The 24,383-nt window shown below is 42.7% G+C and overlaps 1 protein-coding gene across 1 annotated transcript in view; it reads right to left on the bottom strand.

The window, feature by feature from the left end:
- USH2A (usherin) overlaps positions 1-24,383 on the bottom strand; it is a 1,098,211-nt gene that overhangs the window by 607,926 nt on the left and 465,902 nt on the right. Inside the window, exons 30-31 of the mRNA XM_075339131.1 lie at positions 17,031-17,144; positions 1,704-1,865 (exon numbers count right to left, since the gene is read on the bottom strand). Of these exons, the coding sequence (XP_075195246.1) occupies positions 1,704-1,865; positions 17,031-17,144 (276 nt within the window). The remainder of the gene's footprint in view (positions 1-1,703; positions 1,866-17,030; positions 17,145-24,383) is intronic.

Genomic DNA, 24,383 nt, shown 5'->3' with positions numbered 1-24,383 from the left:
ATATTCACTCTTGCATATAGCTATTGGATTTTTCAAGTCAGTATTCACACAGCAGTTTCTGCTATTTCATGTATTCCCCTTACATAGTCACTGGTGTGCATACCTTATCTCCCCATAAGGAGGATTGAGCCTGAAGCTAACCACCTTGGTCCACGCTGCCAGCAAACGGGCCAAAAAAGGGGAGAAAAGGCAGCAGAGACTTCCCTGGACGAGTCCCACGGTACTTCAAGTCAGGGACTGTCCGAAACAAGAAGTGCTAGGAAGGCGAGTTGACAGTCACCCTTATACCAGCCTGCAGGATACCTGGTTCCACCTGATTCATCTCAGCATCGCCCGGGTTGCCTCACAACGATACCAACAGCAGTGAGTAAACAAGTTGAAAGACACTTTGGACTGTGCCTGAGTTATTCTGTGAGCTGTTGTTCTACACACACCCGAGCCCCTGGGGCCAGCCTCACTCTCGGGAGGTCACCCCATCTGACTGCAGATTCCACCAGCCCCAGACGCTCGTTAAACTGCAGTGGCGGTCACCTACAACCCTGACCGCAAACCGAGAGTGGCGTCATGACTCAGAAGTAAATAACCAGACATACCTGTTGCCATCGGTAATCAAGTGGAGCCTCTGTGGCGTCCTAGAAGGGAGTGAAGTCCATGAGGCGTCCGCTACGGCTGGGCGACACATCACCGTTACACGACCCAGCTCTCAGGCACGTCTGTGCACTTCACTATGCACCACTGTTCTCTGCCGTCCCCTCCCACCAGGCTGTCTAGTTCCCTGGTCAGGTTCCGCCCTCTAGGTGGCATTCCCCTTATCTGACCAGACATTGCCCCCTGGTGTGAAGTAGTAACTAGGATTTTGGTGTGCGTGGGTGTTTCTGGCACTGGTGTTCCAGGTCCCAGGGGGTAGGTCCTGCATCCCTGTGAGGATGCAGTTCCCTGTAGTGCCCTGAGTGTCTCAGGGGCTCTACACTGCCATCCCTTTGTCATGCCGAGGTTTGGGAACACCCAGTGTGCAGCGCACCACAGATGGGAACAACAGGCAAGATGATAACTAAAAGTCCTGGCAATTGGGAGAGGGGGCGAGGGGGTCACCGCCTAACACTCACCTGAGGCTGAGCCCTGCGCTCCCCTATCAGCCCTATACAGCTCCTTTCCCCCTTCACCATCACATGCATAGGCCCTCACTAGCCATAATCATACCACAGCTCCTGGGAGGGGGGGGGGGGAGTAAAAAAATACATTACAGCATGTGATGACAAACTTTTCTTTCTATGAGGTAAAACATTTAAAAAAAAAAAAACAGACAGGGAAATGTTTTATCTCACAAAAGAAATCAGCTGGAAAATCATGTTGTAATGTTTGAATACTTTCTTACTTGCTCCCCTGCCCAGGAGCTGTGGTATGATCAGACCATGTCCCTGTATGGTCAGACACAGCCATTACACAGAACACAGCAGGGACACACACATACGATTATCTCAGCACAGGAACATTTCTTTTATACACATCCAATTGGATAAATTATTATTATTCCAAGATCTATTGCTAAAAAAAAACTTTGCAATTAAAACTTTTTTGGTGGGAAAACCCCTTTAAGAATAAAGAGATCACCCCCTTTAAATCCATTTTCCAATTTTATTATATAATGAAGAACATACAGATAGCACATTTGTCAATATGTTGGAATATTTGACATTACTTACCACTGACATTGTATCCTGTCTCTTTTCCGGCATGAATCTGTGCTCCATCCATGTATATAATATAAGTTGTGATAATTCCATTTGGATTCTTTGGAGGAGTCCAATGTAAATACAAAGAATAAGGAAGAGATTCTGCAGACGGTGGTTGGACATCACTTGGGGCTGGAAAACAACAACGTAGAAGACATGAGAAACTGAGGTCTAAAGCAAATACAGTACTAAGTAGCTATATTCTTATACATAGAGGCAGTATTATAGTAGTGATATTCCTGTACATAGGGCCAGTATTATAGTAGTTATATTCTTGTACATAGGGGCAGTATTATAGCAGTTATATTCTTGTACATAGGGGGCAGTATTATAGTAGTTATATTCTTGTACATAGGGGCAGTATTATAGTAGTTATATTCTTGTACATAGGGGCAGTATTATAGTAGTTATATTCTTGTACATAGGGGCAGTATTATAGTAGTTATAGTCTTGTACATAGGGGCAGTATTATAGTAGTTATATTCTTGTACATAGGAGCAGTATTATAGTAGTTATATTCTTGTACATAGGGGGCAGTATTATAGTAGTTATATTCTTGTACATAGGGGCAGTATTATAGTAGTTATATTCTTGTACATAGGGCCAGTATTATAGTAATTATATTCTTGTACATAAGGGCAGTATTATAGTAGTTATATTCTTGTAAATAGGGGCAGTATTATAGTAGTTATATTCTTGTACATAGGGGCAGTATTATAGTAGTTATATTCTTGTACATAGGGGCAGTATTATAGTAGTTATATTCTTATACATAGAGGCAGTATTATAGTAGTTATATTCTTGTACATAGGAACAGTATTATAGTAGTTATATTCTTGTACATAGGGGCAGTATTATAGTAGTTATATTCTTATACATAGAGGCAGTATTATAGTAGTTATATTCTTGTACATAGGAACAGTATTATAGTAGTTATATTCTTGTACATAGGGGCAGTATTATAGTAGTTATATTCTTGTACATAGGGGGCAGTATTATAGTAGTTATATTCTTGTACATAGGGGCAGTATTATAGTAGTTATATTCTTGTACATAGGGGCAGTATTATAGTAGTTATATTCTTGTACATAGGGGCAGTATTATAGTAGTTATATTCTTGTACATAGGGGCAGTATTATAGTAGTTATAGTCTTGTACATAGGGGCAGTATTATAGTAGTTATATTCTTGTACATAGGAGCAGTATTATAGTAGTTATATTCTTGTACATAGGGGGCAGTATTATAGTAGTTATATTCTTGTACATAGGGGCAGTATTATAGTAGTTATATTCTTGTACATAGGGCCAGTATTATAGTAATTATATTCTTGTACATAAGGGCAGTATTATAGTAGTTATATTCTTGTAAATAGGGGCAGTATTATAGTAGTTATATTCTTGTACATAGGGGCAGTATTATAGTAGTTATATTCTTGTACATAGGGGCAGTATTATAGTAGTTATATTCTTATACATAGAGGCAGTATTATAGTAGTTATATTCTTGTACATAGGAACAGTATTATAGTAGTTATATTCTTGTACATAGGGGCAGTATTATAGTAGTTATATTCTTGTACATAGGGGGCAGTATTATAGTAGTTATATTCTTGTACATAGGGGCAGTATTATAGTAGTTATATTCTTGTACATAGGGGGCAGTATTATAGTAGTTATATTCTTGTACATAGGGGCAGTATTATAGTAGTTATATTCTTGTACATAGGGCCAGTATTATAGTAATTATATTCTTGTACATAAGGGCAGTATTATAGTAGTTATATTCTTGTAAATAGGGGCAGTATTATAGTAGTTATATTCTTGTACATAGGGGCAGTATTATAGTAGTTATATTCTTGTACATAGGGGCAGTATTATAGTAGTTATATTCTTATACATAGAGGCAGTATTATAGTAGTTATATTCTTGTACATAGGAACAGTATTATAGTAGTTATATTCTTGTACATAGGGGCAGTATTATAGTAGTTATATTCTTATACATAGAGGCAGTATTATAGTAGTTATATTCTTGTACATAGGAACAGTATTATAGTAGTTATATTCTTGTACATAGGGGCAGTATTATAGTAGTTATATTCTTGTACATAGGGGGCAGTATTATAGTAGTTATATTCTTGTACATAGGGGCAGTATTATAGTAGTTATATTCTTGTACATAGGGGGCAGTATTATAGTAGTTATATTCTTGTACATAGGGGCAGTATTATAGTAGTTATATTCTTGTACATAGGGGCAGTATTTTAGCAGTTATATTCTTGTACATAGGGGGCAGAATTATAGTAGTTATATTCTTGTACATAGGGGCAGTATTATAGTAGTTATATTCTTGTACATAGGAGCAGTATTATAGTAGTTATATTCTTGTACATAAGAGCAGTATTATAGTAGTTATATTCTTGTACATAGGGGCAGTATTATAGTAGTTATATTCTTGTACATAGGGGCAGTATTATAGTAGTTATATTCTTGTACATAGGGGCAGTATTATAGTAGTTATATTCTTGTACATAGGGGCAGTATTATAGTAGTTATATTCTTGTACATAGGGGCAGTATGATAGTAGTTATATTCTTGTACATAGGGGCAGTATTATAGTAGTTATATTCTTGTACATAAGAGCAGTATTATAGTAGTTATATTTTTGTACATAGCAGACTGTATTATTTTTAGTATTCTTTTAGAGAGGGGCAATATTTTAGCAATTATTTTGCTGTATATAGAAAGTAGTAATATTTATTAATCTATTTGGGCATTGTTATAGAAGTTATATTTTTTTTTAAATTATAAGGAATTACGGTGATATCTTTACAGTGTAGCATTGTGGTACATCTTAGTTATAGTGATATGCTCTATTATTTCCTAGTATATTGCAGCATGTATGGCCTGGATTAGAATACGTGTGTGACAATCCCCTCCTAATACGGCACATTACCTGTACTAATATCTCATTTATCCATCAGCTAATCAAGCTACAAAGCTACATTGCCTTCAAGAATAATCATTGTAGCCTATTAAAATGCCATCACACAAGTGAAAGATAAAGATATGCAGATTCTAGTGGTGCGTTACCATTTTGCATCCATTTTCTGCCTGTTAGTGCAATGGAATAAAATAGAAATCCAGTCCATTGACTTTGTGTCTGCTCGTTGTAGAGGTAAAAACACAAAGCTTTCAGTCGTGGTATTTGATTTCTGTACAAAAATCTATTCCTGCATAACGATAGCCTATTGGATAGTGCGGCTGCATTAATCTATTTTAGGTTTTTTTTTTCTAATTTATTTGCAAGTCAGATGCGGAGGATTCCTTATTTTGTTCTGCAGATTTGCATTAAAAGCAAATGCATTAAGTAGCTCATTGTTATGTGATGGTTTTCGGAACCTAATCGTACAGCGCATAGTACCGCCATCTACCGTAATGGCCTGCAATGTGTGAGTCCCCAACTGTTGCTTAATATGCAGTGGATTGTAGTGTTACAACAGCTGAAGAGACATCGGTCACTGGTTTCCAATCATTCGATAAGTTTTTGCAAATTTGCCATACATCTTGGTACATTAACGTGTCTCCTAAAAAAAGTGGAGACCTTTTCCAATGGGGTCCTTCGGTGCCATATCCTGACTGTAGATACTCACTTCTCATTGTCTAAGAATGAGAATCTGTAGAGAAGATTGCCAAAACTCTGAACCTGAGCTGCAACATGGCGGCCAAGACCATAAAGTGGTTTAACAAGACAGGTTCCACTCAGAACAGGCCTCGCCATGGTCGAGGAAAAGAAGTTGAGTCCACGTGCTCAACGTCATATCCAAAAGTTGTCTTCTCAAAATAGATGTGTGATTGCTGCCAGTATTACTGTAGAGGTTACAGAGGTGGGAGGTCGGCCTGTCAGTGCTCAGACCATACGCCACACATTGCATCAAATTGGTCTGCACGGCTGTCATCCCAGAATGATGCGTCTTCTATAGCTCACAGTTTGCTGAAGACAAGCAGACTAAAGCTGGTGCCACACATAACGACGACGACAACGACGTCGCTGCTACGTCACCATTTTCTGTGACGTTGCAGCGACGTCCCGTCGCTGTCGCTGTGTGTGACATCCAGCAACGACCTGGCCCCTACTGTGAGGTCGCCGGTCGTTGCTGAATGTCCAGCTTCATTTTTTGGTCGTCACTCTCCCGCTGTGACACACACATCGCTGTGTGTGACAGCGAGAGAGCGACGAAATGAAGCGATCAGGAGCCGGCACTGGCAGCTGCGGTAAGCTGTAACCAGCGTAAACATCGGGTAACCAAGGGAAGACCTTTCCCTGGTTACCCGATGTTTACGCTGGTTACCAGCCTCCGCTCTTGCTGCCAGCGCCGGCTCCTGCACTGTGACATGTGGCTGCAGTACGCATCGGGTAATTAACCCGATGTATACTGTAGCAAGGAGAGCAAGGAGCCAGCGCTAAGCAGTGTGCACGGCTCCCTGCTCTCTGCACTGTGACATGTAGCTGCAGCACACATCGGGTTAATTAACCCGATGTGTGCTGCAGGAGAGCAAGGAGCCAGCGCTAAGCAGTGCGCGCGGCTCCCTGCTCTCTGCACTGTGACATGTAGCTGCAGCACACATCGGGTTAATTAACCCGATGTGTGCTGCAGGAGAGCAAGGAGCCAGCGCTAAGCGCGGCTCCCTGCTCTCTGAACATGTAGCACAGCGACCTTATGATCGCTGCTTCTGCTGTGTTTGACAGCTAAGCAGCGATCATAACAGCGACTTACAAGGTCGCTGTTACGTCACCGAAAATGGTGACGTAACAGCGATGTCGTTGTCGCTGTCGTTTAGTGTGACACCAGCTTAAGGACATAAATTACTGAAACCTCCTGTGGTCTGATGAGATTAAGATAAACTTATTTGGTTCAGATGGTGTCAAGCATGGGTGGCCACAACCAGCTAAGGAGTACAAAGACAAGTGTGTCCTGCCTACAGTCAAGGCATGGTGGGAGTGTCATGGTTTGGGGCTGCCCGAATGGTGCCGGCTGTGGGGAGCTACAGTTCATTTGTCACGCTCCCCGGGTCCCGACGCCGCTCCTCACTCACCGCTCCAGCCCTTGGTCCTCCTGCCCATGGCTACTTGGCTCACTCTTCCTCCTCTGCGCCCCCTGTGCTTCCTGTCCTCTGCTCCCGGCGTTCCCCTGCGACCCAGGACACACAGTCGGGTCCTCCTGCATCCTCTGCACCGCTTCCTGCTCTGGTCTCCGGCACACGGGCCTCGCGCATGCGCATTAGGGCGAGGCGCGCGGTCACTGACCTCTTCTTAAAGGGCCAGCGTCCCAGAAACAGGATATTGCCATTACATGTACAGGGTATATTAGACCTTCCTTTCCATGTGGGCGGTGCCTATTCAACATGTTACTTTAGCTAGGTGTTCAGGTCCCCTCGTACCTTGTCTCCTGTTAACCCTGTCTCTTTCGCAGAGCCAGTCCTGCCACCTTAACCCGGTCTTAATTACGGATAGCCCAGGAACTCTTCCGGTGACTGTCGGCTGTGAATCCCAACATCTTCCTTCAGCCGGAACCCGTCTCCGATCCCCGACCTCACCTGGTGATCTCAGCCTTCACGTCCAGCAGGATCCAGATCCTGCCTGATGCTCCTACCCGGCACCAGAATCTGATCTCCGTCATCGGCACTGCCTCCAGGAACTCTCTGGCCCCACAGACATCTTTCTACCAGTCTCCTGAAGGACACTGATCCTGCATCACTAGTACCCCGGCTACCGTGCATCTAGGCCCTCTGGTGGGGTGATCAGGACAGTCCCTGTACAGGGGTTAGATCCTGGTTGCCTCACTGGGGGAGTCCGGTGCACGGCCCAGAGGATCCACCACCATGACATAACATCATTGAGAGAACATGAATGCCAACATGTGCTGTGAAATACTGAAGCAGAGCATGATCCCCTCCCTATGTATTCCAACATGATAACGACCCCAAACACCTCCAAGGCGACCACTGAGGGTAAAGGTGCTGGACCGGACAAGCGTCTCCAGAGCTAAACCCTACGGAGCATCTGTGTGGCCTCCTCAAATGGAAGTTGGACAAGCGCAAGGTCTCTAACCTCCACCAGCTCCGTAATGTCGTCATGGAGGACGAAGAGGATCCAGCGGCTCCTGTGAAGCTCTCGTGACCTCCATCACCAAGAGAGATAAGGCAGTGCTGGAAAATAATGGCAGCCGCACAAAATATTCACACTTTGGGCACATTTTGGCAATTTTCAATTAGAGGTGTACTCACTTTTGTTGCCAGCAGTTTAGACATTAATGGCTGTGTGCTGAGTTATTTACCCTGTTATACAAGCTGCGCACTGACACTGCACAATGTATCACAGGATCAGATCTTCAATGCTGTCCCATGAAAAGATATGATAAAATATTTACACAAACGTGAGGGGTGTACTCATTTTTGTGATATACGTTTACAGACTGTATAACACAGATGTCTGCTGCTAACAGTAATAAAAATGTATGTAGAGAAAAATGGTAATAAAAATGGCAGCGATACGTGAAGAAAAACAAGCTTCCACAAAGCTCCATTTAGCCAAAAAACGAAAAACATTGGGGGTCTCAAAAAATGAGATCATTTTTTTTTACTTTTTATACACAGTTCTAATTGTCTTTTCAGAACTGATAACACTATTAATGTGTAGATGTATGGTCAACTTGTAGATTAGTAGGTTTATAAAGGTACTGAAAATGCGGCACCTGGGAGAAAATGAACTTTATTTCTTCAGGGAGCTGCAAAATAAAGTTTATTTTCTCCCAGAGTTAAAGTTTATTTTCTCCCCAGGTGCCGCACTTTTAGTACTGTGGCCAGGCACCTACATATTGCTATTAACCTGCAGATCAAGCTTAAATCTGCAAATTAATCAGACCTGAAAAGTTCCCTAAGGCTGTGTCCGCACTTTGCGTTTCCACCTGCGTTTCAGGTGCTTTTTAGGTCTTAAATTTTGAGCTAATTTTGAACCTTGAGCTAATATTTATTCCCTCTCCATCTGGTTCATTTGGTTTTCCTCGGCCATTTTTGCCTCTCCAGTCTCTCTCAGGGTTACTCACTTCTGTTTGCTATCTGGAATTTTAGCCGTCTTTTAGAAATTATCCTTTTATGTTTCATCAATTTGTTTTTGGGAATTAACTTCTTTTTGAGATCTAGCTCTATGTGTTATTTCAGACAATTTCCTGGGTTTAGAGACCTGTGCATATTTTCTGGTATTGTTGGACCCTAGCTCCGCTGTCTGCTATATGCTAAAAGAGCAGATAAGCAAGAAATGTCCGTTTAAATGGACTTAGCGCATGCGCGAATAGTGCGCTGTCTGTTTGCGGTGAAGGGGCGGGCCAGATGGGCGCGTCTGCGTCCCATTCATACATCCTACCTTGTAGGTGTCATGTGTGCGCCGGGCGGCTACGACGTAACTTCCTATGGGACTTGCGTTCCACCGCTGCGTTCCATGGAGCGGAAGCGGTGGACGCATCAGCGGAAGTGATGTCAGACGCCGGCGGGTAAGCGGCGACCATTTAAACCTGGTTGTTATGGACAGAGGTGTACAGTGGAGAGGATTCTAGCTGTCACCATCTGGTAAGTCGCTTACTTTTCCTTGTTTTCTCTAAAGATCGGATGCATATAGGGGTTTTGTAATTATGACTCCCACTTACTATCCCACTTTTCTCTTTATAGTGAACCCTTTGAGGTTTTTTCATTAAAACCTGCATCTCCTTATTAGACTCCCCTGATGAATATCATATAGGAAACGCGTCGGGAGAAGGAGGATTGGGGATAAAAACAGCTCTGGTCACTTTGGAAGGGGTCCCGGATCCAGAGTGGAAGGGTCCGTGGATACGCCGTTGATGGTGGCAAACTGTCTGCATGGAAACAAGATACACCAACATGGGTGAGATCGTTCCATTTTTTTAATCAGACAAAGACACAGTGGGGATTTGACTATTAACCCTGAAGCTTTGTCGATTTGATTTGAATCATTGGGCACTATTTGATTGTTCCAACACCTTGATAGGTGGTGGTGTACCTATCCCCTTTACCAGGTATATGAGGATGTGGTCTGGTATAATTTTGTAGACAGGCAGTACTAGGGTGAGATGACCCTGAGGTCTGGAGTTCTGCTTATACCAATTTATTCATGTGCTCCTGGTTCAGCTGTTTATAAATAACCAGCCTATGCGTTTGTTTGTTTTTGCCATATGATAGGGTATATGGGCCCTTCTGCAGTCTTTTAAGGGCTATACAGTACTTCACCTTTCACGTGGCATTGTTTTATTAAAGGCAAGGTTTCTCCTTTCCTTTTTTTAGAGAAACTCTTAATAAAAGTTAAATTTTATAATCTGCTGTCTTTGACATTGATAATTTTTCACCAGTGGCTGTATTATATTGCTTTTTAGGTCCGTTTTGAACTGCAGCGTTTTCATGCCAAAACGCATGCGTTTTGATTTTCCAGCAAAGTCTATGGAAAATGTGGATTTCCTGTCCGCACTTTGCGTGTAAAAACGCAACGTTTAATTTGCATATTTTGTGGCAAAAACCATGCGTTCAAAGAAGCAGCATGTCATTGTTTTTGCCTTTTTGGGTGCGTTTTGCTAACATTGAAGTCTATGAGAAATGGCAAAAACCAAGAAACATCAAAATTCCAGCGTTTTACCTGCTTTTTAGGTGCAGAAAACATGCGTTTTGAACTAAAAAAACGCATGCTTTTTGAACATCAAAATAATGATTTCATATGTCCCTTTACACACACACATAGTCCGACAATTTAAAGAAAATTATTAATTTATTGCTATTTTTGCGATAAATATATTACCGCAATAATTTTATGAAATATATCTATTTCCATTATTTTTCTTAAAAATATAGATTTGTTTCTTTTTTTTCCTTTTTTTCATTGTGTTTGACTGTTTAAAGTTTATTAAGCAGTGTCTTTATGTTCAAAACACATCTAGCAAAACGCAATGGAAAAGCAGGTAAAAAGCGCTAAAAACGCATCTAAGACGCGGGAAATACGCATGCGTTTTTAACGCTATTTTGTGGTCAAAAGCAACTTTGGGCAAAATCAATTACTGCCAGAGGGTGCGTTTTGAACTGCAACTACGATGACGCAAAGTGCGGACATAGCCTTAACCACTAAAATCTAGCATAACTCCTCAATCGTACGGACCTGAAGAATCATATTGCCAGCTCATTTTTACTGCACAATGAAGGCTGTAATAACAAGACACAAAAAGCTGTGGCAAAATTCTCATTTCTTCTTCTCTTTCTCTTTTACCATTCTCACCGATTTGGAATTTTTCAAATCTTTCAATACTTTATATGGCAACAAAATGAATGATGTAATTCAAAAGTACAACCTGTACAACCAGAAACAAGGCTTAATATTGTTATATTGATCGAGAAATAAAAAAAGGTTATGACTTTTAAAAGAAAGGAAGAAAAGGAAAAAAAATTAGAGCAAAACAGAAAAAACGGCAACATAGAATTGCTTGGTCATGAAGAGGTTAATTGGCACGAGCTGAGTCTCACAGTCTAGTTTGGGATCAATATTTGCTTATTAGGTCTGGTCTGGGTCTATATGTGCCAAGACGTATTGTGTTAGTTTAAGGAGGATGAACTAGAGTCTGTATACATTTAAGGGGTCAGAACTGGGGTCTGTATTAGTTTTGAGGCTTTGGTCTAGGGGTCTGTATGTATGAATATGTGGGCACAGAAATATGGGGGCACAGTATTTGTGGCACAGTATATGGGGGCACAGGAATATAGTGCACAGGAATATGGGGCACAGGAATAGGGGGCACATGAATATGGGGGTACAGAAATATGGGGGTACAGGAATATGGGGGCACAGGAATATGGTGGCACAGGAATATGGGGCATAGTATACAGTGGGGCACAATAAACAGAGAAGCACTATGCCAGCTGTTCTTGGTGACACTTTAGACATTAGGATCACTTTGCGGTCACCAACAAAATGGCTCTGCACTGTGTACCTACACTTTATCTTCCCTTATCCTTTTGGAAACACCCAGAAGTGGAGGGGGAGGTGACATCACACACATGAGAGCAGATTCCAACCACTTTTACTGCAGTTGTAATGTGAGCTAGTTGTACACTAGGTTTTCAGCTGCTGCTCCCCCTAGTCTAAGAGTAGAAAATATCAAACTTAATTTTTTTTAAATATTTTGCTCAATTGAAAACAAATAATAATAATAATAATACTTAAAAAAATTAAAACATTAATCCTTCACATTTTTTAAGTTATTATTTTTATTTTTTTTACACCTCCTTCCCTTTTAAGGGGTCTTGCATATGTTTCTGTATGTGTTAAGAAAGACTGCTATAGGGCTCATGCCCATGACCGCATTTTTGGTCCGAGTGCGATCCAACAAAGCATTTGATCGCTCTTGGACCAATGTTATTCTATGGGGATAGGCAAAAGTCCAATTTTATTATTGGACCAAGCCGGTTCGAGAAAAAAAATTGCAGTGTGCTCGAGTTGATTCCAATTAGTGGATCGCACTCGGCCATGCAAATGAATGGAAGAAAATCGGACTGACAGAATGTAGAAGATGGAAAAAATATTTTTTCCATTTTCTCGTACAAGAAAATCAGATCACAATATGATGCGAGTGTGATTAACATATTCGGCCCGATTCTCTTGAAATAGAAAATAGGATGGCATGACCCTTGTTTTACTCTAAAGGCCGCTTTACACGCAACGACTTATCTAACGATATGTCATCGTGGTCACAGAATTTGTGACGCACATCCGGCATCGTTAGCGACATCGTTGCGTATGACACCTTCGAGCAACTGCTAACGATCCGAAAAACGTCAAAAATCGTTGATTATTGACACGTCGTTCCTTTCCGAAATATTGTTGAAATATTGTTGCTCATTTTGGATGCAGGTTGTTGGTCGTTCCTGAGGCAGCACACATCGCTACGTGTGACACCCTGGGAACGACGAACAACACCGTTCCTGCGTCCTCCGGCAAAGAGGTGGGAGTGACATTAATGCGGCTGCTCTCCGCCCCTCCGCTTCTATTGGTGGCCTGCTGTGTGACATCGCTATGATGGAGCACGAACCTCCCTCTTAAAAAAGAGTTTGTTCGCCGGCCACAGCGACGTCGTTAGGAAGGTATGTGTGTGTGACGCGTACTAGCGATATTATTCGCCATGGGCAGCGATTTGCCCGTTACTCACACACGACGGGGCGAGTGCGATCGCTAGCGATATCGTTGCGTGTAAAGCGGCCTTTAGTCTATGGTTTGCATTTGTTCAAGGGGTCTTATTGGGGCTATGGACCCAATTCATAAAAGTATTTAGGCCTGTTTTCTGGTGTGAAACATTTTCAAATTCCACAACATTTTTGTACAACTATCAAAAAAAAGAAAATTTTTATGCCAGCCCTCACCAGGGGTGTCACTAGCGTCAAAGGTCTGGGGCTCCGGCCTCAAACTTCTTGCATGGAGCCTCGAATCTCTTGCTTCCGCCGTATTGAATTGAGTCGGCGTCATGTTGCCGCCGATACTGTACAATCCTGTCATAGATCACGGATGCAAAAGTTGGTTTAGTAACAGCGTGCTGCATTTCATTCATTATGTAGTGGTACGTGTATGGAGGTATTATTGGACTTTGTACGGTATAATGTGTGTTATTTTGTAGCAGTGTAGAGGGGCGGAAAGGGCCCTGGGACAGATTCAACCCTTCTACTGTGAATCAGCCCTTCTCTGTCTTTGGCCCGAACCCCGGTCCTCTCTACAGAGCAAGGGAAAACGGTTTATTTGCGAGACACCTGGTGGTGTTAAGGAGGGCCATTGAATCAAATACTTAATTAACATTGAGACATTGGGGATTATGGGAAAAATGTCCAATGATATAATTTCTCTTTACATACGTCAGTTCAGATATATTATAGTGTGACACACATTTAAAGGGAACCAATCACTAGGATTTTTGCATATAAGGTAAAGCCAGTGCTGTACTGGCACTATCAGGCTGCTTATCTACATACCATTAGTGGTCAGCTCGGATGTTTAGGCTTTCAAATCCAAGAAAGTAAACTTTAAAAAATCATCAGCTTCTTGATTGGCATTTGCAACTGAGCAGATAATATATGGGTGGGTATTCATATGGATTCCCACCCCCCTGCCTGTTGTTCTTCCCTCTCTATTCACTATGGTGTTATACAAACGATTCAGTTTGCTTAAGGACCTATGGTTAGGTCATTCCCATGTGACCAGAAGGGGCGGGGCCTCAGCCAATATAGCTGGATACCAGGTCACATGGGTATGACCTCACCACAGGTCCTTAAGCAAAGTGAATTGTTTGGATAATACCATAGAGAACAAAGAGGGAGGAACAACAGGCAAGAGGGCGGGGATCCATATGAATACCCACCCATATATTATCTGCTCAGTTGCAAGTTGCAATCAAGAAGCTGATGATTTTTTAAAGTTTACTTTCTTGGATTTGAAAGCCTAAACATCTGAGCTGACCATTAATGGTGTGTAGAGAATCAGCCTGATAGTGCCAGTATATAATCCTGGTGATTGGTTCCCTTTAAGATGGCTGCCACTTTCTGTTCTCCACACCCTGCCTTGGTATGCAAGGAATGTCCAGATGTAAGAAGATCACCATATAAGGACCACCCCACTGATGACCTCATGGACCAACCAACTGGCCGACGCACGGATCAGCCTATGGACTAATCCATTGACCAACCCACTGACCAATGGACACCTCCGAGCATGCCCAGTGTAGAGCCGACCACCCCCTTTTCCTAGTTTATATAAGTCGATGTTCTGTTGAAATAAATCTCTCTAGGAGCTACGCCATACTCTGATCAAGGAGAGATTCATATCTGACTGTGTGTGTCTGGTGTCAATTCTTTTGTGTATGCAGTTGATCCACACCAATTAGGTCAGGAGCAGGCAACTAGTGAACATTTCAAAGTGTTCACCCCCTAACAGTGGGGTGTGTGGACTTTGTATGTTCAAGCCATACCTCTAAACAGATCCTAAAGTGATCCAGGAGATTGAAAAACACAGATTCAGTTTTCTTATTCAAGTCTTTTACTAAAGGGCGCTTTACACGCAGCGACATTGCTAGCGATCGCACCCACCCCCGTCGTTTGAGCGTCCAATCTGTTCACCCAAGTCTGTGTCAGATCTCCACTGTACTCCACTGTAGGACTAGTATCCTACAGACCCGGGTTAAGGTCTGGTACTCACTACAATGAAATAGTGCACTCCGCCATTCCATTCTACGGTACAGTTTCTGGTTTTGGGCATTACCACGTACACCCATTCTCTGATCCTTCATCTCTTGATGCCTTGCACACTACCAGTGAGCTTTACACTTCTCCAACTTTTTCCCTAACTACAACTTTGTCTCTGCCTGTCTATATACTGTCCCAAACTACTCCCAGTGTTCTTAACTGTTCACTGTCTTCCTACTCCTGTCACTAGGCAACCTCCAACATCTTGCCAAGGAGCAGTACCTAAAATCGGCAACTGCATGGCCACATGTGCAACATTAGCATAAACACATCAACAATATGTACACTATTCTCTACATCGATTGGGGTCTTCAGGGGCGGGGTGCACAAGTCCAGCACCCCCTTAAAGAGGTAATGGTCATATTATATTATGTACTCCTTATCTGGTGGTAATTGTACTGATATTGTGTAGCAGTATTATTTTGGTTGTCTATAGTAGTAAGTTTGGCACAATTATTGGTCTTTGCATAGTGTGTTTTAGTGTTAGCAACAGTGGTATACTGTAATTATATATGTATAGATCTTTTTTTAAGTTGCGGAGAGGTCGTATGGGGAGGCATTTACTTTGGGGCTCAGAACCGTGATCTTTTAGAACCCTAGCAACGCTCTTGGTCCTCACCAAAATGAGTCGAGCATTGGCATGACAGGGCATGGCTACGCCCACTCATATAATGGCAAATATTCAAGAACATCCTAGAGGCTCTTGGTAAAAGGGGAGTCAGACTTGACTACCGGAAGAGTTGGCAAATCGCCCTAAAACCTTGGAAAGTGGCTCTGATGTAAGGTTCAATCTCACTTCCATCCTAATGGCTTCAATGGTGCTCAACGAACACCAAATGGGTTGAGCATCAGCAAGACAGGGCATGGTTACCCCCACTCATCCAAGGCCAAATATTACAGAACATCCTAGAGGCTCTTGGTAAAAGGGGAGTCAGGCTTGACTACCGGAGGAGTTGGCAAATCGCCCTAAAACCTTGTAAAGTGGCTCTGATGTAAGGTTCAGTCTCACTTCCATCCTAATGCCTTCTTTGGTGCTCAACGAACACCAAATGGGTTGAGCTTCAGCAAGACAGGGCATGGCTGCCCTGACTTATCTAAGGTCAAATATTACGGAACATCCTAGAGGCTCCTTGTCAAAGTAGAGTCAGTCTTGACTCCCGCAAGAGTTGGAAAATCGCCCTAAACCTCTGGAAAGTGGGTCTACTTTAAGGTTTAATCTCACCTCTGTCCTATTGGCTTCATTGGCGCTCATTGGAACCAACTGAACTTGAGTGAAGTTTGTTGGGGTCCAATCACAGTGTCCACAATTTTGATGTTAATAAGAGGGATTCATTCTGGGTTATTTTAGCCCTAAAGTACAGGAAAACTGCCTCCGAGGGCAACGGTGCTATAGACATTCATTTGCCGGTTTGTTGTTGGCACCTCCGACAGAAAGGAATGTGATCTGATTAATAGCGCACATGCTAAAATGATTAATTCAGCTTCCAATTGGCATTTGGTAGCTCCACTAAGTTGAAATAATTGTTGCCCATACCAGTCTTTAGCACTTAAAAGAGACCATAGAAAGCGAACATTTGATACTGGGTTTCATACTGTGCCATACAATCAATTCTTTTTAGTCAGACTGTCTGTAGATTTACTTCTCAGCCATAGTAAAGCGAGGAAGCTTTCATTAATCTTTCAGATGCTTCGTATTAATGACAAGGCTCTTGCATGAACAATGTAACAGCAATTAAAAAGCCCATTAATCTGCATTACAGCTATTAAAGATGCATGTCATTAAAGGGTATGGAGTTTGATTCATTTTAGCACCCCCTCCAAAAAAATGAAGCAATTACGCTCTGGCAATGCACTCTGTCATCAAATTAGGTTCTAGTTCTCCAGCAAATGGCCGGGCAGCGTTTAGATCTTCTTTTTTATTATTCATGACTCAAATGTGGAAGTCAAGACCTCTGGAATTACTTTACCTTCCTGGAGAGTGGTGATATTCAGAACATGCGAGTTCTCGCTGCATCCAGATAAAGTGCACACGGATAACGTTACCACGTATTTTGTAAAGGGCACTAAGCCCGTCAGGCTGCCTGCGGAGAAAGAAGATGAGAAACTGTATTTAGTACATGGGCCAGGATGTGGTGCCAAAATGGGGTGTTGACTCTTATTTAAGGGATTTTCCAATGAAAAGAATTTATCATCCTTCAAGGGGATAAGTGGTATAAGGGGTATTGTATAAAGGGCACTAAGCCCACCAGGCTACCTGTGGAAAAAGAAGATGAGAAAAAAGTATTTAGTACATGGGCCAGGATTAGTGCCAAGATGGGGTGTTGATTCCTATTTAAGGGGTTTCCAATGAAAACAATTTATCCATCCAGGGGATAAGTGGTATTGTGGAAAGGGAACTAAGCCCACCAGACTGCCTGTGGAAAAATAAGATGAGAAAAAGTATTTAATACATAGTCCAGGATTGGTGCCAGGATGGGGTTTTGATCCTTGGATTATGTTGTAACTTCCAGGATGTATTTTGAAGTAATAAACTGATGAGTGTTGAGGAGTCATTACTCAACTAAACCTTTTTCCCCTGTGTCTGGTTTTTTTAACTCTTCACTTGGGATAGTAATGGGGGTGTTTAATAGATGCCACTCCATTACTAACCTCTGGTCTTGATGTCAGCTGTAAATTCACAGGTGACATCAACCCCAATATTATTACCTCGATTGCCACTGCACCAGGGCAATCGGAAAGAGCTGGGCAAAGCATCAGAATTGGTTAATCTAATGGATGCAACACTTCTGCGGCAGCTGTAGGCTGCTATTTTTAAGCTGAGAAGGGCACAATAACCATGAGCCTTCCCAGCCTGATAATACCAGACCCCAGCTGTCTGCTTTACCTTGGCTAGTTATCAAAAATAAGGCAAACACAGTGTTGTTTGTTTGTTTTTTAAATTATTTAAATAAATAATTTGAAAAAAAGGTGTGAGATCCCCTCTATTTTTGATAATGAGCCAAGGTAAAGCTGACAGCTTAGGAATACAGCCCACAGCTATCTGCTTTACTCATGCTGGTTATCAAAAATAGGTGAGAGCCCACGTGCTTTTTTTATTAATCATTATTGTTCACCGCAGCATACAGGCAACTTCAGCCTGCAATTAAGTCTATTGATTGGCTGCACGGCCTTTCAGCAAACTTTAATAGCATACGAAGAGCACCCGAACTCTGAACTAAAAAAGTTTAAGTTCTGTGTACGAGTCTGACATTCGGACACATGGTGTCTGGTACAAACCCCACAGTTCTAGCCCTCACTGATCAATAAGTTATCACCTACCCTGAGTTTCCACTACTCATTGATAGACGACATTGATCCCTTTCACTATTTTTGCTTGGGTTTCATTTTCATTGAGCAGTAAAATTTCCTTTTTTTTTTTTTTCTGCTGGTCATTGGTACAATTACATTATTACCAAATTTATTGAGCTTTTTCTGTTTTACTACCCAATTTTATAGTCAAAAAATTGAAAAAGGACTTTTTCTAAATATTTTTTTCTGTTTTTAAAATAAAAACTTTTTAAAAAGTTTTACCAGTTTTAATTTTAATTACTTTTTTCACCGTAGTTGACTAATTTATGTTAACAACTTTTAGGGGTTTGTCCTGTCCATAAGTTTTAGGCGGGCTTTACATGTTGCGACATCGCTACCGATATATCATCGGGATCACGTCGTTAGTGATGCACATCCAGCGCCGGTAGCGACATCGCAATGTGTAAAGCCTAGGTGCGACGATGAACGAGTGCAAAAGTGACAAAAATCGCTGATTTGTGTCACGTCGTTCATTTCCATAATGTCGCTCCAGCTGCAGATACGATGTTGTTTGTCGTTCCTGCAGCACCACACATCGCTATGTGTGACACCGCAGGAACGACAAACATCTCCTTACCTGCATCCACCGGCTATGCGGAAGGAAGAAGGTGGGCGGGATATTATGTCCCGCTCATCTCCGCCCCTCCTCTTCTATTGGCCGGCCGTTTAGTGACGTCGCGGTGATGTCGCTATGACGCCGAACGCACCTCCCCCTTGAAGGAGGGATTGTGCGGCAGTCACAGCGTGGTCGCCGACCAGGTATGTGCATGTGAATCTGCCGTAGCGATTATGTTCGCTACGGCAGCAAACACCAGATATCGCACACACGACGGGGACGGGTGCTATCGCACTCGACATCGCTAGCCGATGTTAGCGATGTCGCAGCGTGTAAAGCAATGTTCTGCAGAGACATGACAACCCCAAAACACTCCATGATTATGCTAAAAGAAGTTATAGAAGGGGTGGTGATAGGGTCAATGACGGGGCGCACCCTCTGTCACTCCATGATTGTGCTCCAGAAAAGCATAGCTCCCAATCGTCCCCGATTCGGTGGGACTGTCCCAATCTGATTAGGTCGCAAGGAGAATTTTCTATATTTGAAGCTGTAGACAGTGTCTCTACTGCTGATTAGGCCTTTTCCCATGCATTTAACGCACGTGATAGTCCATGGAGCAGGTCAGTATGTTTTTCCATGTGTCCGTGTGTATGTTCTCCATGTGCTGTTTGTGTGCTATTTGTGTGACATCCGGATAGCACATGGACAGCATGAGCTGGTATACTTACTCTGCGCTGCTGTTACTTCCGGGTCCGCAATGAGTGCAGTGAATATTCATGAGGTATAATGAGCAGGACCCAGAAGCAACAGCAGCGCCGGAGACAGGTAAGTATACATTTTTTTTTCCTTTAAGTGACCTGTGTTTTCTCTGGTACGTGTCACACTGATGTCTCACGGATTATGTCAAGGTGCAGTCTGTATGACACCTGTGCTGCCGGCAGAAAATGGACATGTTGCCGTGTGACGCACATTTACACGCATGTGCTCATCGTGGACACATGGTTCATGTAAGAACATGGATAAGTGGGCAAACACATTACATTTAAATGTGTCTACATGTGTCCGTGTCTCTGGTACGTGTGGAAACGGACGTCACAAATACTGAAAACATATACTGTGAAGGAGGCCTTACACTGACATAGGGATCCAGACACTATTTTAAGTGCAAAATCAAAGCTTTTCTGTACTATAAAAAACACTTAAAAACGCGGCTTCACATCTGCACCAAAAATGCATCAAATAACGGTAAAATTGATTAAAAAGATGCAGCAAAAATGCAATATTCAGAAGAGGTTATATTGTGTAGTTTGGTGCTGATCCTGTAGAAAATCACAACAAGGGATGGCCCCCCACATGTGTATCGGTTCCCTGTCTTCCCACACGGCCATCATCGTTCTGCGTTGTGCTCTGCTCACCAGAATGGCCACCCATGAATCGCACGGTCCTCTGCACCCCTGCCTTCCCGCCACATTTAGTGCAGTCCCTACCCTCCCAGCAGCGGCCCAAGCTTTACTATTTAAGGGAATTGGTGAGTGAATAAAATATATAGCGAGGCTGACATCTGGAATCAGAGGTGAAACGTCCATCATTTGTTTTACTTCAAATGAGAAAGACTAATGATACACATCAATGGTGAAAAGAAATGCAAGGTTCAAAAAAAGCTAAAATTTTGTGCCAACACACTAACGATAATCCTCTTGCCATCTATTATTATTCCATGGGCAGTTCCTCTTCAAGAGCATTTTGCCAGCACTATATGTACTGGAATTTTCTTCCCCTTTGATTTCCAGCATGAATTGCTCCTGATATTGTCCAATGGCATACCTGCCCAAGAAATGAAAACCCATCTCTCTGATATGACTGTACACCAGTTGACAGAGAGAAAATGGCTAGAGAAACAAAGACTTTGCCCCCATTTTATATAGAAAGGCAAGACTGACCACTACTTCCTCTTGAGGGAAAAACACCTGCCCTAAATTCTTGTTGGGTGACAAAGATTCACCTCTACCACACTTGTAGAGGGATAAAGACCTGCCCATACTTCCTGTAGAGAGATAAAGACCCGCCCTACTTCCTGTAAAGAGTTAAAGACCCACCCCAACTTCCTGTAGAGATAAAGACCTGCCCCCACTTCTTGTAGGGAGTCAAAGACTGACACCACTTCCTGTAGAGAGATAAAGATCCACTTCCACTTCCTGTAGGGAGTGTAAAACATGACCACACTTCCTGTATGGAGTCAAAGACCTGCCTCACTTCCTGTACGGAGTCAAAGACCCACCTCACTTTCTGTGCGAAGTCAAAGATCCGCTCTACTTCCTGTACAGAGTCAAAGACCCGCCCCATTTCCTGTACAGAGTCAAAGACCCGCCCCATTTCCTGTACAGAGTCAAAGACCCACCCCATTTCCTGTACAAAGTCAAAGACCCGCTCCACTTCCTGTACAGAGTCAAAGACCCACTCCACTTCCTGTACGGAGTCCAAGACCCACCTCACTTCCTGTACGGAGTCAAAGCACCGCCTCACTTCCTGTACAGAGTTAAAAACCCGCCTCACTTCCTGTATGGAGTCAAAGACCAGCCTTACTTCCTGTACAGAGTCAAAGACCCGCCTCACTTCCTGTACGGAGTCAAAGACCCGCCTCACTTCCTGTATGGCGTCAAAGACCCGCCTCACTTCCTGTACAGAGTCAAAGACCCGCCTCACTTCCTGTACAGAGTCAAAGACCTGCCTCACTTCCTGTACGGAGTCAAATACCAGCCTTACTTCCTGTACGGAGTCAAAGACCCGCCTCACTTCCTGTATGGAGTCAAAGACCCGCCTCACTTCCTTTAAGGGAGCCAAAACACAACTCTACTTCCTGTATGTGGTTAAACACCTGCCTCTGCTTTCTTTTATCTGTTTTGGTTTCTCTACTGCTACAGATGGATTACACCTGACAATAGGCAAATTACACAGAAAGGAGACATCTAAGGGCTGACACTTTGAAGAGTTTTTTTGAGGGTAAAAAACAACAACTCACAATACAAAAAATTGCATATTATTTGTTTATCATATTATATATCAGATCAGATCTAATTGTCTGAAACTACGTGTTGCATTTATATTTATGTGTGAGATTAAAGAGAGTTTATGAGCCGAATTACAAATCATTATGCTATTTTGTACTTTTTCACTTATTATATTATTTTTCTATATTAATAGTCTTTTCCAGGAGGATTGTTTTCTGATCTAGTTTTAGGATGTTTTAGATTCTTTTCTTATTAATTCCTACTGGCGGCAATGATTTCGACATGAAAGAATAAAGAATATCACTGAAACTTACAATCTGAAAAATGACCCAATTCACCTTGAAAATTCAAAAAGTCTGACTGCTGCTCAGAAGTTTTGGTTCATGAAAGCAATAAAGCGACTATCTCCTTCCACGCTGCCATCCTGTCAAGTGTGAGAGTGAGAAAAATAAAGCCCAAAACCATAAATGCTTAATTATAAAATGCACTGTGACATAGAAACATGGTGTTTGATACAAAAAGTTGTGAATTGGGTCTAGGTTTAGATGGTAAAAGTTCTTCCTGAAAAGATTCTATTTTTACATAAATTGTCCATCGACTCTTCCCCATGAGATCACCTAAGGCCAATGACAGATTTTAGCACCAGAATGGACTGCTGTAGACCTGAGCACTGGAAAGAAGGACAGTAGACTTGAGCACCGGATTGGAGGGCGGTAGACCTGAGCACCGGGAATGGAGTGCTGTAGACCTGAGCACCGGGAGGGAGGGCAGTAGATCTGGGCGCCGGTGTGGTGCTGCCCAACATTTTGCTGGATCCAAAATTTCTTGGGGAATCATAACAAATTGGATTTTTTCCGAATAGATTAATTCATCTACTCAACCGATTTATGAGTCTTTCAGAAATAATGGATGACCATGTAAAGAAATATCAAACTTACTTTGATATTATAAAGGAAGGGGGGAGCCGAGTGATGGCTAGCAGGGCTCCATTCCCCTTCCAAAATCGGGTGCTGTGCATGTGTTCCGTCCTGGCCGGGTGGTGTGACACTTACTTTGCGCCTTCGGAGGCTCGTCCGCCACCCCGTTGCCGGTCACTGTCATAGATGTAGTTGGACGACACATCACAGAAACAATTTTCTTTTAACTCAAAATCCAACTTCTTTATTTAGGACAAAATGTTCATGAGAGATCCCTTCATTAAAAACTTTCCAGGACAGACAAGCCACTTTCCTCCTGCGTTACCATTCTGCTGCCACTGTTCTATGGGGTAACCTTCTGTCTAGCCCTTGCTCTGGGTATTACCTCTCCAGCAACTGAGTCTGACTTCTGCATCCCATGTCTCTTGCCTTTGTAGCCTGCCGTGTCCATTGGATACAATGGATGATAACTCTTGAGTCTTGGGAGACCCTGAAACAGAGCTCGTTATCCCAGGAACCCCTATGGAGAACTGAACTGACTTTCCCTGGCCTGTCTGCCTAACTCACTCCCTGCTATTCCCTCTGTGCTCTGCCTCCTTGGCTACCACAGTATCCATATCTGGGCTGCTAACACCTGCACATACAACGTGTGCAGAATTATTAGGCAAATGAGTATTTTGATCACGTGATACTTTTTATACATGTCGTCCTACTCCAAGCTGTATAGGCTTGAGAGCCAACTACCAATGAAGGAAATCAGGTGATGTGCATCTCTGTAATGAGGAGGAGTGTGGTGTAATGATATCAACACCCTATATGAGGTGTGTTTAATTATTAGGCAGCTTCCTTTCCTTTGGCAAAATGGGTCAGAAGAGAGATTTGACGGGCTCTGAAAAGTCCAAAATTGTGAGATGTCTTGCAGAGGGATGCAGCAGTCTTGAAATTGCCAAACTTTTGAAGCGTGATCACCGAACAATCAAGCGTTTCATGGCAAATAGCCAACAGGGTCGCAAGAAGCGTGTAGGGCAAAAAAAAGCGCAAAATAACTGCCCATGAATTGAGCAAAATCAAGCGTGAAGCTGCAAAGATGCCATTTGCCACCAGTTTGGCCATATTTCAGAGCTGCAATGTTACTAGAATATCAAAAAGCACAAGGTGTGCCATACTCAGGGACATGGCCAAGGTAAGGAAGGCTGAAAAACCACCACCTCTGAACAAGAAACATAAGATAAAACGTCAAGACTGGGCCAAGAAATATCTTAAGACTGATTTTTCAAAGGTTTTCTGGACTGATGAAATGAGAGTGACTCTTGATGGGCCAGATGGATGGGCCAGAGGCTGGATCAGTGAAGAGCAGAGAGCTCCACTCCAACTCAGACACCAGCAAGGTGGAGGTGGGGTACTGATATGGGTTGATATCATCAAAGATGAACTTGTGGGACCTTTTCTGGTTGAGGATGGAGTGACGCTGAACTCCCAGACCTACTGCCA

Source organism: Anomaloglossus baeobatrachus, chromosome 3, assembly GCF_048569485.1.
Source record: "Anomaloglossus baeobatrachus isolate aAnoBae1 chromosome 3, aAnoBae1.hap1, whole genome shotgun sequence".
Classification (NCBI taxonomy): Eukaryota; Metazoa; Chordata; class Amphibia; order Anura; family Aromobatidae; genus Anomaloglossus; species Anomaloglossus baeobatrachus.
This window is presented reverse-complemented; position numbering and strand designations above follow the sequence as displayed.